This window comes from Daucus carota, chromosome 2, assembly GCF_001625215.2.
Source record: "Daucus carota subsp. sativus chromosome 2, DH1 v3.0, whole genome shotgun sequence".
Taxonomy (NCBI): Eukaryota; Viridiplantae; Streptophyta; class Magnoliopsida; order Apiales; family Apiaceae; genus Daucus; species Daucus carota.
In genome coordinates, this window is record NC_030382.2 from 55,145,981 (window position 1) to 55,160,868 (window position 14,888).

A 14,888-nucleotide genomic window follows, 5' to 3' on the forward strand; every position below is an offset into this window, starting at 1 on the left:
AAATTTAATATTTTTAATATATTTATTTAATTTATTATTGTCTAGATACAAAACTTGTTACATTAATATAGTCATATCTAATTATGTTTAAATTCTACTTTTTCAAAAAAAATTCTCAAAATACATGTTATGAGATGAATTTATTTCAAAATAGTACGTTTTATTTTAATAAAATCATTATGTTGTTTTTGGTTCTAAATAGATGGGGAAAAATTCAACACCAGCATATATAAATTGGCTGAGAGGGTATTAAATCTTTAGTGCAACTTAATTTTTTTAATTCAATTGTTTTAGACGTCTTATAAATATTAGTAAGTGTAACGCTAATTGAAGTTCTTGTAAATTTAATATTGGTAGATATTTTTCAAATTAATATAGAATTATAACAGAGATTTTAAATTAATTTATGTTTAAATTTTTTTGACAAAGTCTTGTAAGCTCCTTTTTATGATTATAATCAGATAATTTATGATAATTTTATTCTCGTTGAAGTTTGCATTTGTCATGACAGTGCTGCCACCACCTTTTTATGACAGTGTTGCTACCACCTTTTAACTACGGTAAAAATCTTTTTTTTTATTGTATAACATTGAAGTCTTTATTTATAAAATCTTAATCAATATCAAAGTCTGATAATTATAAAATCGTAACTGATGTTGAGGTCTTTAATTATAAAATCCTAATTAATATGATTAGTTTAATGATTATTATTATTAAATAAAAAAATTATATGATTACAAAATCTTAATAATTATAGAAGTCGTCTTTAATTATAATATCTTAATCAATTTGATGAATATTATAAAATCCTTACCAATATATGTTTTTTAATAATAATATAATACTTAGATGTATAATAATAATAATAAATTAAATATAATATAAGATAATCAAATTTTGGTATTTTGGTACTATATTCCACCGAGACGTGTTTCGCTTATTAATAAAAGATACTGATGAGTCCATTTGAAATCTTAAATTATTAGAATCATATTTCAAATGAATCTCATATAGGCGGTCATGTGCCAGACAAAATGCATTCATAATATATTATGTACGAGACGTGCCCAGGAAGAAGGATCGGATCATAATATATTAACATGAAAAATGTGCGACATTGACATTATATATGGTTTAACACAATGTATGAATAGAAAAGAGATGTGCATATTTCGATACACATACCATAACATTAACATACAAGTATACAACTCATGCATGTTAGTAGCGACGTTTGTTCGACTTTCATGCAAGCTCATACAACACACCTCAGCAAAAGGATGAGAACCAAGCAGAAGATCTGAATATTCATTTCCTAGAGCCCAAAACTCTCGAGAACCTTTCTCTTCCCTATCAAAATCGCGATTTCAATCCATCCTCCCATCAGCACTCTCGCACAAGATCTCAGCACCGGTGCCTTCCCAAGTGATGCCGCAAAGTAACCCGCCCCTAACATCGAAAAAGAAGCCGAAATCGCCACCGCAACAAATCTCATCACTTGGGGTCTCACAAACAATGCAGTAAGTATTGGAACAACCCCTCCTATCACATATGCCAGTGAGGCAGCCAGGCTGATTTCAGTTGGACTGGGGACCGGCGCCCTTCCAACTCGACCACTCCTTCGATCACGGTCATTTTGAGCCTCGACGACGTCTACTTGTGTGTAGACTGATATGAATTCTGCAGTTGCTATAGCTAAGGCTCCCGCGATTAATCCCACAAGACCAGTGATAATCAGATCCTTGGTAGTATCTATATGTACAGTCATTCCCATTACTAATATGGACGAAGTCATTATCCCTTCGTTGCATCCAAGCACAGCTCCTCGGAGCCATTGCGCTCTTTGCAAGTAGTCGAAGCGTTTCTCTGATTGGTGATCGGAATTCGCCTCAACATCTTTGTCACTGGTTGAGTGCACTCTGAACGAGTTCGACATTATGCTGATTGATTCCAAATAGTACAAAATGCAGGCTCGTTCCTGGACTGGCCGAAAGACCGGAAAGAAGAGGGTACAGCTGCGGAACAATATGTCTATGTTGATTGTGTGGAAGATATGGAAGCTTGTGATGCTATATATAGAGAAATTTCAGCATCACATTGATCTTGCTAACAATTAATTTAAATTATTTCGATCCCCAGCAGTTAGCTTTTAGACCACAAATAAAGATTTGCCGCGTACAAATTAATATACTCCTAAATATATGATAACTTAAAAAATATTATTCGTCAATATAAATCTTTCGACTTCTTTTGGTCATATCAATATAAATCCTTCTAGATTATATAATCATGGTTCACGTACAGCTGAAGAAAGTGTTAGCGAAGTGAAAGAAGCCATCCACATTGGGCACTTAAAATACATGTTATTAATTCATTTTCTCTCTCACCGTATCATGGCAATCTTTTTCCAAACCACACTCTAAATGACTGGCAAGATGGATCACCTGCATAAATATTATACTTATTCCAGGGTCATGTTGCATGTGATCACCTAGATAAATAGTATCCTTATTTGAGTTGAGTTACATACGCCACCAATTATTCATATGGAGTTACAGGATTAGACCCGACCCAACAACCCGACGCGAATTCGATCCATAAAATAAATAAATAGTATAAGTGTATAACAATATGGTTTCAAAAAAAAAGTGTATAACAATAGTTTAAATTAATTGCATAGATCAATCAACAGATTCTTTGTAAATCGGGTATCATACCAGATACTGCTACTTGTCAAATAAATAAATAAATAAAATAATGGAGTAAACATGCCTGCCTGCCAACGATTGTATAAGCATAAAAGATTTTAGAATCTAGAGTATCTGTATGAGTTTATTCAATTTCTCAGTATTTTTTACAGCGTACTGCGCGCTCTATGGGCACTTCTTATTCACGATTTCCGTTGTATATATTACACTGTCATGTGAAAGAGAGAATCTGTTGAATAATAGAATTAATCAACATTAATTAAGCTGGTGAGTGTGATGAGATATGCTTTCAACTTATCACGACGCGATGAGATAGTTAAGTAACAAGTACTTGTTGTCCAGACTTCCCAGTTCCAAACTAAGCTGGTTTTCCTCGTACTTATAATTTTAACTAATACATGCAGCAGTATAAACCTTTATTGTTTTGGCATAATAAACACTTGCTTTATTCATCACATAAAATTACACAAACATGTAGCAGTCTGCGAAACATACAAGAACATGCAACACGTGCCTTATTCATAATCAACACATATCCTATATATTTCAGCCTAGAGTCCATAACATTCGAGAACCTTTCGTTTCCCTATCATAATCGCGATCTCAATCCATCCTCCCATCAACACTCTTGCACAAGATCTCAACACCGGTGCCTTCCCAAGTGTTGCTGCAAAGTAACCGGCCCCTGACATGGACAAACAAGCCGCAAACGCCACCGCAATAAACCTCAGCACATGGTGCCTCACAAAAAATGCAGTAAGTATTGGCACAAACCCTCCAATTAAATAGGTGAGTGATGCAGCCAAGCCTATTTGAGTTGGACTCGGGGCCGAACCACCTCCAACTCGACCACTTCTTCTGTCGCGCTCATTTTGAGCCTCTACCACATCAATTTGTGTGTAGACAGATATGTACTCTGCAGTTGCTATAGCTAAAGCTCCAGCAATTAAGCCCATGAGACCAGTGATCACTAGATCATTAGTATTATCTATAAAAACAGACATACCCATCACTAATATGGATGAAGACATCACGCCTTCATTGCATCCAAGCACAACTCCCCGAAGCCATTGCGCTCTCTGGGAGTAGTCGAAGCGTTTCTCCTGCGGATGATCAGTACTGGCCTCAACATCGCTCTCATTAGTCGAATACACTTTCAACAAGTTTGCCATTTTGTCATAAATGTTGAATATGTTAAAATTACTAATTATCAGGCCTGAACAAAATAAACGATTGAAAAACGAAGGGGAAGAAAAATGCACGATTTGTTTGCAGTTGCATATGCTAATGAAGAGATGGATCATGGAAGGCAACAAAGCTAGGGATGGTATTTATAGAAAATGGTAGCGGGATATTCTTATTAGAAACCGAATTAAAATGTACCAAACAATACACTTGTTAACATTGAGACCACTAGAAAGATCAGCAGCGTTCTGATACACAATTTGATTAGAGATGTATTCATCGATACGAATCCGTGTAGATTAACATAAACATGGTTATGTTTGTACATGTAACCTGGAGCTGAGGGAAGTATTAGTGAAGTAAAGATGGGCAGCTATGTTAAGGTGTCTGATTCACAGGCTCGTCACAGTACTAATTATCGTTGAGTTATTCAGGATAAAAGACCAAGCAAATGCTAGCCATTTATGTGGTCAAAGTTTTGATGCAGAGGAAACTCCTAATGTAAATGGATTAAGACAGGTTTAATACCGTAATTACGAAAGAATTAGGCTAAGTTGTTATCACTAGGAGATATTATAAAGCAAATTTGGTACTCCAATGTCACCCCTGCGCGCAATTGATATCCTTCATTAACATCTAGGTAAGTATTTAAGGTTCAGAAATAGGCGAGGCATATTCTCTAAACGTAATTACCTGGTAGAATTTATTTCTCTTTGTAACATTAAATAGTATAATGTGTATTATAGTTAAAAATAAATAATGAAAACTAATTAATTAATATGTGATAATTCTGAAGGAACTTGATATGTGATAGGATTACGAATTATACTACTGTCAAAAATGAACTTAACAAACGTGTAATAGATAATATATTATGAGAAAATTGCTTATAGTAATACTTTAGCTAAGTTATCCAGATATATCTTACAAATTAATGATAATTTTATAATTTTTTTTATCAAATTCTTAAAATCTACATAAATGTTTCTCTCTTATGTCAAAAATACTCTTATATTCACATAAATTATGCGAGTATATATATAGTAGTAGTTTATATGTGTCATAAATATATACAAATAAATATATTTTAAAAATCAAATACTGTATATATTAACTAATAACAGAGTTTTTTGAAAATAATGTTGAGATAATAAGTGTAAAAGTTGTCGTTAGAGAATCAATATATTTGTAGCTGAGAATGTATAACTTTATTAATGTTATAAATAAATAAATTATGATAACAAAATATTAGTTTAAATATTATTGTTATTAATATAACCGTGGAAGATGTAACAATTTTATTATTGATAAAATATAAAATAATAATTTGATTTTTTATTTATATTATTGAAAGTAAGTTCAGTTTATTAATAAAGAGTATAAATAATTGTTCGAACATCTCAAGCAAAAACTTCTTAACTAAATGATTTAGGTGATATGCGTAATACTCCCTCCATCCCATTTTAAGTGTTCATTTTGCCAAAAAAAAATATCCCAAAATATGTGTCATACTCTTTAACTCATGTAAAATTTATACTATTTCCAATATAGTATTAAATACAACCAACAAGCCCCTCATAAATGTATTTAGAGGGATTATGAATGTATAGTGTAATTTGAAGTGAAAAAAGCTCCAATAGAGAGTGATTAATGAGGTGCGTAATTAATATGTATGAAAACTAAGCTGATTAGCTGTGGGAAGATAATGATCTAAACATTACATTAATTGTTTCTTAATATGTGTGAAATTTGCAAATTGGACACTTAAAATGGGATGGAGGGAGTATCTAATTGCAGTTTTTAGAGAATATATATGTGTAAATAATATTTATTACTCCGCTATATTAATCTCTTAATAAAAAAAATATAAACATATATATATATATATACACCTCCGTCCCACCAGGTTCTTGTTTGCACAAAATCACGCAAGTGCACGTGGTCACAAGTAATATAGAATATAATTCAAGTTCGTTCCCACAGAGACTGGTGTATTCAGAAATATGCACTTATGCACCAATGTATGATTATTATTCAATGCTTGGACAAGTATCAAATTGGGTTTTGGTTTTCTACTTAACTAATCCTAGTCGAATTATGAAACTAAGAATTATCAACTAAGAGAATAACGATTTACTAATGAGAATAAAACATGGGATTCTAGCTTCATTAACAACTTCATTCAGAGTTCTACCTTTATTCGATTGTAATGGTTGATAGCTAATCAGATAACACGAGACTGATACACGCTAACTGTCGTTATACGTGCACCATACTGCTACACATCCACAATTAAGATAGAAGGTAAACAGACACCAATTATGCTTAGACCCTATATGTCTATAGAATTTGAAAACATAACGGTTGACGAGCAAGTTATCTATCAAGATTACATAGGGCGATGCAAGATGGGTAAAATCACATCACAAGTCATGTTATCGAACACGAAACCTATGCTCGCATGGCAAGTTCTAAATCAATATATTCACTGTCGCTTCAATAAAGATTAACAAGCAATCTTTTAAGTCCCCCAAGCCTTCCTTTAAGTTTCCCAGCGAACGAGCCTTCAAACGGATCAAAAACGGGCAAAACGGGCCAAAATTCCCGCTCAGATCGTGGGGCGGCCGCGCCAAAGTTGGGGCGGGCGCGCCAAAGTGGCAGCCTCCCGTCCAAGAGTTGGGGCGGCCGCGCCACATTTGGGGCGGCCGCGCCAAAACAGCAGCCTTGACATCCAACCTTTACACGTCCGTATCTTTCTCCTCGAGCATCCGATTGCTTCGCCGTTTTTTTTCAATGAAAGCTATGATTCTCCTCTTCGTTCTCCTTCCAAGAAACCCTACACAACACAACACTAAAACATATCAAAAACATCAAAAGCTTGAGGCTAGACCATCGATTTAAGCCAAAACGAAGGCTTCCAAGTGGATAGAAAATCCACTTATCAGTTCTTTACGTTACTTTTCTCCTATAAAATATACTTACATATTATATATATATATAGGGATAAGATCAAATAAAAACTTTTTTAAGTTACAAACTTACAAACTTTTTTTAAATTTTTTTTTTATTCTTCCATAATGTTAATCCTTAATTATAGAAAGTATCCATATTGAAGATTCTTCAAAAAACATCACAATTCTTAAAAATAACGCATAAATAAATCGTGCATTCAAAACATTTGTAACTGGAGTTCAACATCGGGTGTAGAACACTAATTATCATTGTGTTGAATATATCTATAAAGATGCTTAAACTATATCTCTGGGGTTTGGGTAGGATCTAAAAACATAAATATTAGTTTTATAATACGTTTAACTTCGTTCTTACATTGAAAAATTAGTTTATGTACTTCTCCAACACAATTTTAATCGATATTTAACAAAATATGTTAAAAAATGTTGAACTCAAATTATATTTGTGTTGAACGCATAAAGTTTGTAAGTTTGTACCAGAACCCACCCATATATATATATATATATATATATATATATATATATATATAATCCTATAAAAAGTTTGAAATTTAAACTTTTATTCAAAAAAAAAAAGAAAAAATTTAAAAATATGTTATAGAACAATATTTTATAAGGGGTCGTTTGTTTTGGGGTAACCGACAAAAAGAAGAGAAACAACTCACTTCATTCCCTTTGTTGGTGTTTGTTTTATAAAATTTGTGATTTCTTACCCAACTTCCTTCCTTATCCATTCCCTACCCCCACTAGGTATTTGATTAAATTTTAATTTAACTTTTATAAATTAAAAATAATTTTGATATAATTTATAAGTCAAGTCATTCAAGTAATAATAATATTTTTAAATAATAAAATATATTAATTTATAAAAATAAAAATAAATATATCATTATAAACATAAATATCATTAACTTTTTTTCAAATTATGTGATATTTGAAAAATTAGATATAAAAATAATCATATAATTTTTAGGGATCTTTTTAAAAATACCCATCTGTAAAATTATTTTTTTAAAAATACTACCATCTTTTTCATTGTTTTTAAAAATACCTTTTCATAAAATTTTTTTTTCAAAAATACGATTTGCAACCTTTGCAACCTCATTTGCAACCTTGGGCGGCGCAGCCGTAAAAGTTGCAAATGAGGTTGCAAAAGTTGCAAATAAAAATGGAAAGTTGCAACAGTTGCAACTGCAATTGCAACTAGTTCAACTGAAAACTGTAAGTTGCAAAAGTTGCAAATGAGGTTGCAAAAGTTGCAACTGAGGTTGCAAATGAAGTTGCAAAAGTTGCAACTGCAGTTGCAAAAGTTGCAACTGCAGTTGCAACTTTTGCAACTTCATTTGCAACCTGATCAGTTGCAACTAAATGCAACTGAAAACTGTAAGTAACAACAGATGTATGGTGTGCCCCTGGCGGGGCCATTAGATTACAATAGAATCAACTGAATGCAACCATATGCAACTGAATACAACCATATGCAACCATATATGCAATTACAAATCCTGATTTCAAGTTCCAGTTTTCAAATGTCGTTTTCGACCTCATTTTCGGAATCGATATATATATATATATATATATATATATATATATATATATATATATATATATATATCGATTCCGAAAATGAGGTCGAAAACGACATTTGAAAACTGGAACTTGAAATCAGGAATTCGGTTGCATGAAGTTGCAAAAGAGGTTGCAACATGGCTGGCGCCGCCTGGAGTTGCAGATGAGGTTGCAAAAGTTGCAAACAGTATTTTTGAAAAAAAGATTTTATGAAAAGGTATTTTTAAAAAGAATTCTGGAAGGTAGTATTTTTGTAAATAATTAAAGAAAAGGTAGGTAGTTTTGTAGATTTCCCTAATTTTTATTCCATTTTCGGATAAAATCAAACAGTTAATACAATTATCATTCCTTTGACCTTTCCTTCCTCTTTTTCTTTCATAATTTCATTCCGTTCGAACCAAACGGCCCTAAGAATTGCGTGCAAAACCGCCGGACGGAGAGAGTATCTTATTTGCTCCTGAAAATCTAATTATCATTAATTGTTGTGAAACCGTTTCACTTTCAACGGGTCCATCAACCCCATCTGTAGCAATTAATTATAGCAATTTTTAGTCCATCTTCCGTGCTTGCATACAACTCTCACTCACAGGCCTAACTTGAACGGCTTAACTGTACTGCAAGAGAAAGGGGCAATTCAAAGAAGATGGAATGGTGCTTGACTATGCCCAAGATTGAATTACATGCTCACCTCAATGGCTCCATTAGAGACTCTACTCTTCTGTATGTATATCACTTGTGTTGCGTCTCTTTTTCTTTCACTTTAGTAAAATTTCCCAACTGGGTTTTTTAATCTTATAGTTCTTGCTGTTAAAATTATCTTGGTAATTTATGTTTGGTAATGAACTTAACTCGTTCTTGGGCTTGCTTTTGATAAATAGCATGCGTACCTTAATGGGTAAATTTTATGTAATTATCTTTATTGATATGCACCCTTGAATCTTGATCCCCTAAAAAGACACTCTTTGGGAATCATATGATTGAGGAAATAGATTAATTTGCAATCGTTGAGATATTTAACTTATTGTTCAGTGCATTAGAGTTTTAAGGATACCAATTAGTAGGGAAGTTGTCTGCCTCGGTGAATCTTTATGACTGATGTAGTTGCATTTTTTAGTTTTCACTCTACTGCGTGTGCCTTTCTTATCTTCGTACTTTCAGTTAAATGTTTTACCCAACTAGGCACTTCTTTCTGGTTATGGTAGCTTGAATTTTTTTTGGTTACTGAGGTTGGGTTATGGTAGCTTGAATTTTTTTGGCCTGATTCAGATGAATAGAATAGATCACTGTATTAGTAGTTAAAGTTGCCACCGTGTTAGTTAAGGAGGTTCTATGCCTTGATCTACATAATTATTTTGCATCCCTGATAACATGACTTGGTGAAAAAGGGTTCATGCTTTATGTAGCTTCCTCTGTCAACTTAATGTCATTTCCATACACCCAGTTCTGTATTTTACTTGATGCCTTTCGTGAATTGATACAATTGAACTTATCTACTTAAAGAAGTTGTGTGTTTTCCCTGACTCGAACTTATTCATGGTTAAATTTTAATACTGTTGTACAGCGGACTTGCTAAAGCATTGGGTGATGAGGGAAAGATAGTTTTCTCAGAATTTGAGCATGTCATTTTAAAACGTACGGTTATTTTCAAAACTTGAATCTCATACCAGAAATTATACCTATTAGAATTATATGCTAAATTTTGTAAAAGAATCTATTTTGTTTGTATCATGTAGATGATCGTTCACTTCGAGAAGTTTTTAAACTTTTTGACCTAATCCATCTGGTGACTACTGACCACGAGATTGTGTCAAGAATCACTAAAGAAGTATGACTGTTCCTACTTCAGTTTTTTAAATTTCTGTACTTTATACTGATTTATCCATTCGCAAAAGTAGGTTGTTGAAGATTTTGCTGCGGAGAATGTTGTCTATTTGGAGTTGAGAACAACTCCAAAGGTACTTGTGTTATGATTTGCAATTTAGATTCTGCTTAACAAATATTATATTAGTACTTAGTAGTGACTTCTTAAGGCTGAAAGCAATTAAAGTTGTTTGATATATCATTTTTAAAGGCAAGGCAGCCTGATTTTTAGTTAATATAGAGAAACATGGACAGTTAAATTGGCAGGCTTTGAAGAGTAACTTTCTTATTATCTGTGAAGACTGTATGCGTTTCACCTGTAAGGATATAACAACTAATTGATTTTTCTTTTCATTTTATATAGAGAAATGATTTGATAGGCATGAGCAAGCGATCTTACACTGAAGCTGTTGTGAACGGTCTAAGGGCTGTAAGAACTGTCGACGTTGATTTTTCTTCTTGTACCGCAGGGGGTCCTCCTACTCCTGATTGTAGAAATAATTCATGTGCTGGAACTGCAAAAAAGAAAATATATGTCAGGCTTCTTCTCAGCATAGATCGTCGTGAGAGCACTGAAGCTGCTATAGAAACTGTAGGTGCAAGTGACCATCTTGATAGGTTCTTAAGTCTTAACATTGCTATTGTTTTGATAGTTGGTTACCTTCTCACTTCCTCTTACTGCTAATTAAAGGTCAAGCTAGCACTTGATATGAGAAATTTGGGAGTGATGGGAGTTGACCTTTCTGGCAATCCTATCATTGGTGAATGGTACTATTTATTTGAAAGTTTTTTCACTATAAATCACTGGTGTTGCTATTTTAGATTGGTAGAACAAACTCCTCTAGTTATCTGCATTCATGGCAGGGGAACATTTTTGCCAGCTTTAAAATTTGCTCGGGAACAAGGTCTCCCAGTTACTCTTCATTGTGGTGAGGTTTGTTTAACTACCCCCTCTCTACAGATTTCCAACTCAATTTTGTTTCTCATATGACCCAATAAATCTACTTATTTTTTTGGTGCCAAAAGGTACCCAATATGGAGGAAATCCAAGGAATGCTTGACTTTATTCCTGAAAGAATTGGACACGCTTGTTTTTTTGGAGAGGAAGAGTGGAAAAAGTTGAAATCTACAAAAATCCCAGTATGGTATCTGCAATTATTCCTTTGCTTATAAAGGACGTCTCAAAAGTTTGTGATTCTTGAAGAACGTTTTTTTTAAGTGTAATATTAAGGGGCTGCTTGGCATTCATTATAAGTTGGTCAAACCAACTTAGTAAGCCCAAATTAAATTAATTGGTTTTTTTTGTCAAATAGCCCATGACTTGACAAAAACTTATCATTTAAATTTATAGAAGTTCCAAGGAGGTGCATATTTATTTTGAATCATTATAAATTTTTTGTTTGACTTGCTTTATTCCCTGTCATGTTTGTACTATATAAATTATAGTCGGCTGTAATCTATGTGATTATTGTGCTGTTATCATGGGTGAATTTGTTTGTATCGGATGGTTCCTTGCAGGTTGAGATTTGTTTGACATCCAACATCCAAACTAACTCAATTTCTTCCTTGGAAGTTCATCATTTTGGTTAGTTTTTTATTTTAATATGTAAATAGTTAAACTGGAATTCCGTTGGTTATGCTCTTGATATCCAGTGGAAAAGGAGACATGTGAAGAATATGTTAGGACTAATAAATCTTCTTTACATGAGTATACTGTCTGTTGCAATGATTATTACTTTCAATTATGTCACTTCTGAAACACAATTTTATGTATATTGCAGAGGATTTGTACAGGTCCAAACATCCCATAGTCCTCTGTACAGATGATGCAGGAGTGTTCTCCACCAGTCTTTCCAAGGAGTACAGTCTCGCATCGTCAGCATTCGGTAAGTAAGTATGACTTTCTTGGCATGAAGAGAAAACAGGTTAATTAACGTACCCAAATTTGACTCTTGATTTGTTTGCTAATCAAAAAAGGTATTGGTAAAAAGGAGATGTTTCACTTAGCAAGGAATGCTATAGACTTTATATTTGCTGGAGATGGAGTCAAAAAGGCATTGACACACACGTTTGATTCTGCTGCAAAAAAGCTTGATTTATGAGAAGTACTTGTGATTTATGGCATAATTTGGCACCTCCAAGGGGTTGGTGTTAAATAATCTAATTCATGTGCAAGGTGACGATACTTCTATTTGTCACTAGGCCAACTATCTTTTACATGCATGTATGGCATTTGGTCTGAAGAATCAAGTTCTCTCTAGCCTTTTAAGTTTTATCCGGTGATTGTTATTTACATGCACCTTACATATTTATTCAGCATCAAAAGAGTTTAAATTTATTATATAACAAGTTGCTAAAACTCTGAGTTCATGGTTGAAATTTGCATATTACAGTGACAAAAGTTGTTGAGATTCACATAGTTTTGTGTAATTTTCATGAATACATTATTGCATATATACCGGTTTTTCAAAAAAAAATATACAGAACAGTAAAAGATGAGGATGAAGTAAAAGATGAGGTTGCAGAGCCTCGGGTGGCCCCGACTATAAGCTAACAAGACCTAGTCGAGGGCCCTATAACCTAAAGACCTTAGAAATTTTAAAATCATGTGTATACTGAAGAGTGTATATATGAAGGAGGTATCCATAAATTGAATCTGACTAGGACCCTGCAAACTTCAAGACTGGCCTGGCAGACCAGCAAGGTTAGCAAGTGACCTGGAAGATAGTGAACATTACAGAATTGGGAAGCGTGGAACATCTTTCTGGGAGGACGACTAGGATAAATTGTATCGATTTGTGTATATTGTATGAGTCCTTATTTAAGTTTGAATATCTCACAAAAATAAATAGCATATGACTTCTAAGTTTTTGGGAGGACGATTAGGATAAATTATATCAATTTGTGTATATGGTATGAGTCCCTTTTCAAGGGGCTTGATTTGAATACCTCCAAAAAAAAAAATGACCTCTAAGAGCAAGCCCAATGCAATTCCCTATTTTCAACCCCTAAAATATTATATTTTAATGGTTACCTAAAATATTGGGGATCAAAAAGCTATTTTGCTCCAATGGTGTTCCCTATTTGATTCCCTATATTTTAAATCTATATATACAACTTAAGGAAAGAGATGGATTGCACTAATAAATAACAAAAAAATAAGAGGAGATATGAGTTGGTGATGACATGGAGCATATAGGGGGTTGCTTTTTCATCCCTCAAATAAGGGGTTGAACTTTCTCTCACCTAAAATTGATAGGGGATAGGGAGTTGCGTTGGAGGAGCTCTTTTTGTTCTCAATCCTCAAATCTTGTCCATGTAGATCAAATATAGGTAAGGAATGGGTACATTGGAGTTGCTCTAAGAGGGACTTCTTATATCTTCAGGAATTAACTGAAATTTGGAAAAAGAAAAAATAAACTCAACTTGAAATGGGGCTTTCTGTACATTTACCACCTAAGAAAATATGCATTACAGAATTAACTTAGGAAATTCGCTTGGTAACTTTAAGTTCATGATTAAGTGCATATGTAATTACCATAAATCATAACGAACACTATTTAACTGGTGAGAAAAATAGTTACTTGATTCCATCAGGTCAAAAGGAGTGAAAAGAAGTTTAAACTTTTTTGCTGCTAAGAACCACTTATGATTGGTTCGCCAACCCAATTTTACCAAGGGGTTTAAGTTCAAAATTAATATTTATTATGTGAATGTGGGAGGTAATATTGAGGAAATAGCAACTGTTAGAATATTTTTCTCGATTTTATGCTATTATTTCCTCACTGAGATATATAGGGTGAATTTGCATTTAAATCTAATAAATTGTATTACTGCTACTACCCTTAAATAAATATTAGCCAGGTCAGCCACTACTCAGGCTCACTCTAATCTGGAATTGGATAAAACTGATTATAAGTGGTAAGTATATTTGGTTTGATTTAATCTCTATGGAGAAGCCCCTAATCATGCAAAGTGTTACGGTGTCCACTATACATAAAGCACGCCCTTGAACAAGCCAGTGGCTAAAACAACAGGTCCAATTTACTTAGCCTTTAGCTTATAAAGAATTGTAGACAATGTCACATAATGCTTCCACCATAACAAGTGTCTCGCCTGCAAGAATGGACACTCCAGAAGCTGTGAAGGTAGGCACACGAGGCACGGTAGGATCACTTATCAGGAAAGAGATGGATTACTATAGTGAACTTGAAAGAAACCTTGTTCTGTCGAAAAATAATATGGTGGATAAGTCTTGTGGACCTGGTGTTGGCAAGTCATGCTTTGTATGGAACAGAGGTAAGAAGAAAAGAAGGGGCAGGTTTCTTCCTAGCTTGTGTTCTGTTTCTAAAGTTGCAGATCCCCAGCAACAGTTGGACTGTCTTGCAAGTTTCAGTTACATGAACCTTAAAGCTCAAGCAAAGGAATAGACTTGAGGGTTTTTTTTTTCCTTGTTTTTGGTAGGTTGCAGAATAGGAGCAAGTGACTTTGTCATCATGGGGGAAGGGTTGGGGATTTAGCTTTATTAGTAGGTGATTTCTGGATGCTTGGTTTTTCTGTTTCGTTCAGTTTTTTTATTGTCTATCTTCATGTT

At 33.6% G+C, this 14,888-nt stretch overlaps 4 protein-coding genes across 5 annotated transcripts; 2 read left to right on the plus strand and 2 right to left on the minus strand.

Moving 5' to 3' along the window:
* Window positions 1-1,315: 1,315 nt before the first annotated feature.
* Window positions 1,316-1,936, minus strand: LOC108207813 (vacuolar iron transporter homolog 2). Its single transcript, XM_017378244.1, has one exon. The coding sequence runs from the start codon at window positions 1,934-1,936 to the stop codon at window positions 1,316-1,318; it is 621 nt and encodes a 206-aa protein (XP_017233733.1).
* Window positions 1,937-3,259: 1,323 nt separating this feature from the next.
* On the minus strand, window positions 3,260-3,880 carry LOC108207814 (vacuolar iron transporter homolog 4). Its single transcript, XM_017378246.1, has one exon. The coding sequence runs from the start codon at window positions 3,878-3,880 to the stop codon at window positions 3,260-3,262; it is 621 nt and encodes a 206-aa protein (XP_017233735.1).
* Window positions 3,881-8,791: 4,911 nt separating this feature from the next.
* On the plus strand, window positions 8,792-12,569 carry LOC108210111 (N6-mAMP deaminase). Of its 2 annotated transcripts, none has more exons than XM_017381378.2 (11): window positions 8,792-9,154; window positions 9,996-10,066; window positions 10,168-10,259; window positions 10,330-10,389; window positions 10,659-10,886; window positions 10,986-11,062; window positions 11,159-11,228; window positions 11,321-11,434; window positions 11,813-11,879; window positions 12,076-12,180; window positions 12,272-12,569. In XM_017381378.2, exons 1-11 carry the CDS (start codon window positions 9,078-9,080, stop codon window positions 12,394-12,396), a joined length of 1,086 nt encoding a protein of 361 aa, XP_017236867.1. In that variant the 5' UTR covers window positions 8,792-9,077; the 3' UTR covers window positions 12,397-12,569. The 2 variants fall into 2 exon arrangements, with proteins under 2 accessions (XP_017236867.1, XP_017236868.1); XM_017381379.2 differs by having other exon boundaries at window positions 8,794-9,154; window positions 12,076-12,184.
* A 1,804-nt stretch (window positions 12,570-14,373) lies between these two features.
* LOC135150561 (uncharacterized) lies at window positions 14,374-14,724 on the plus strand. The gene has a single exon (XM_064086943.1). It carries the CDS (start codon window positions 14,374-14,376, stop codon window positions 14,722-14,724), a length of 351 nt encoding a protein of 116 aa, XP_063943013.1.
* The last annotated feature ends 164 nt before the right edge of the window (window positions 14,725-14,888 follow it).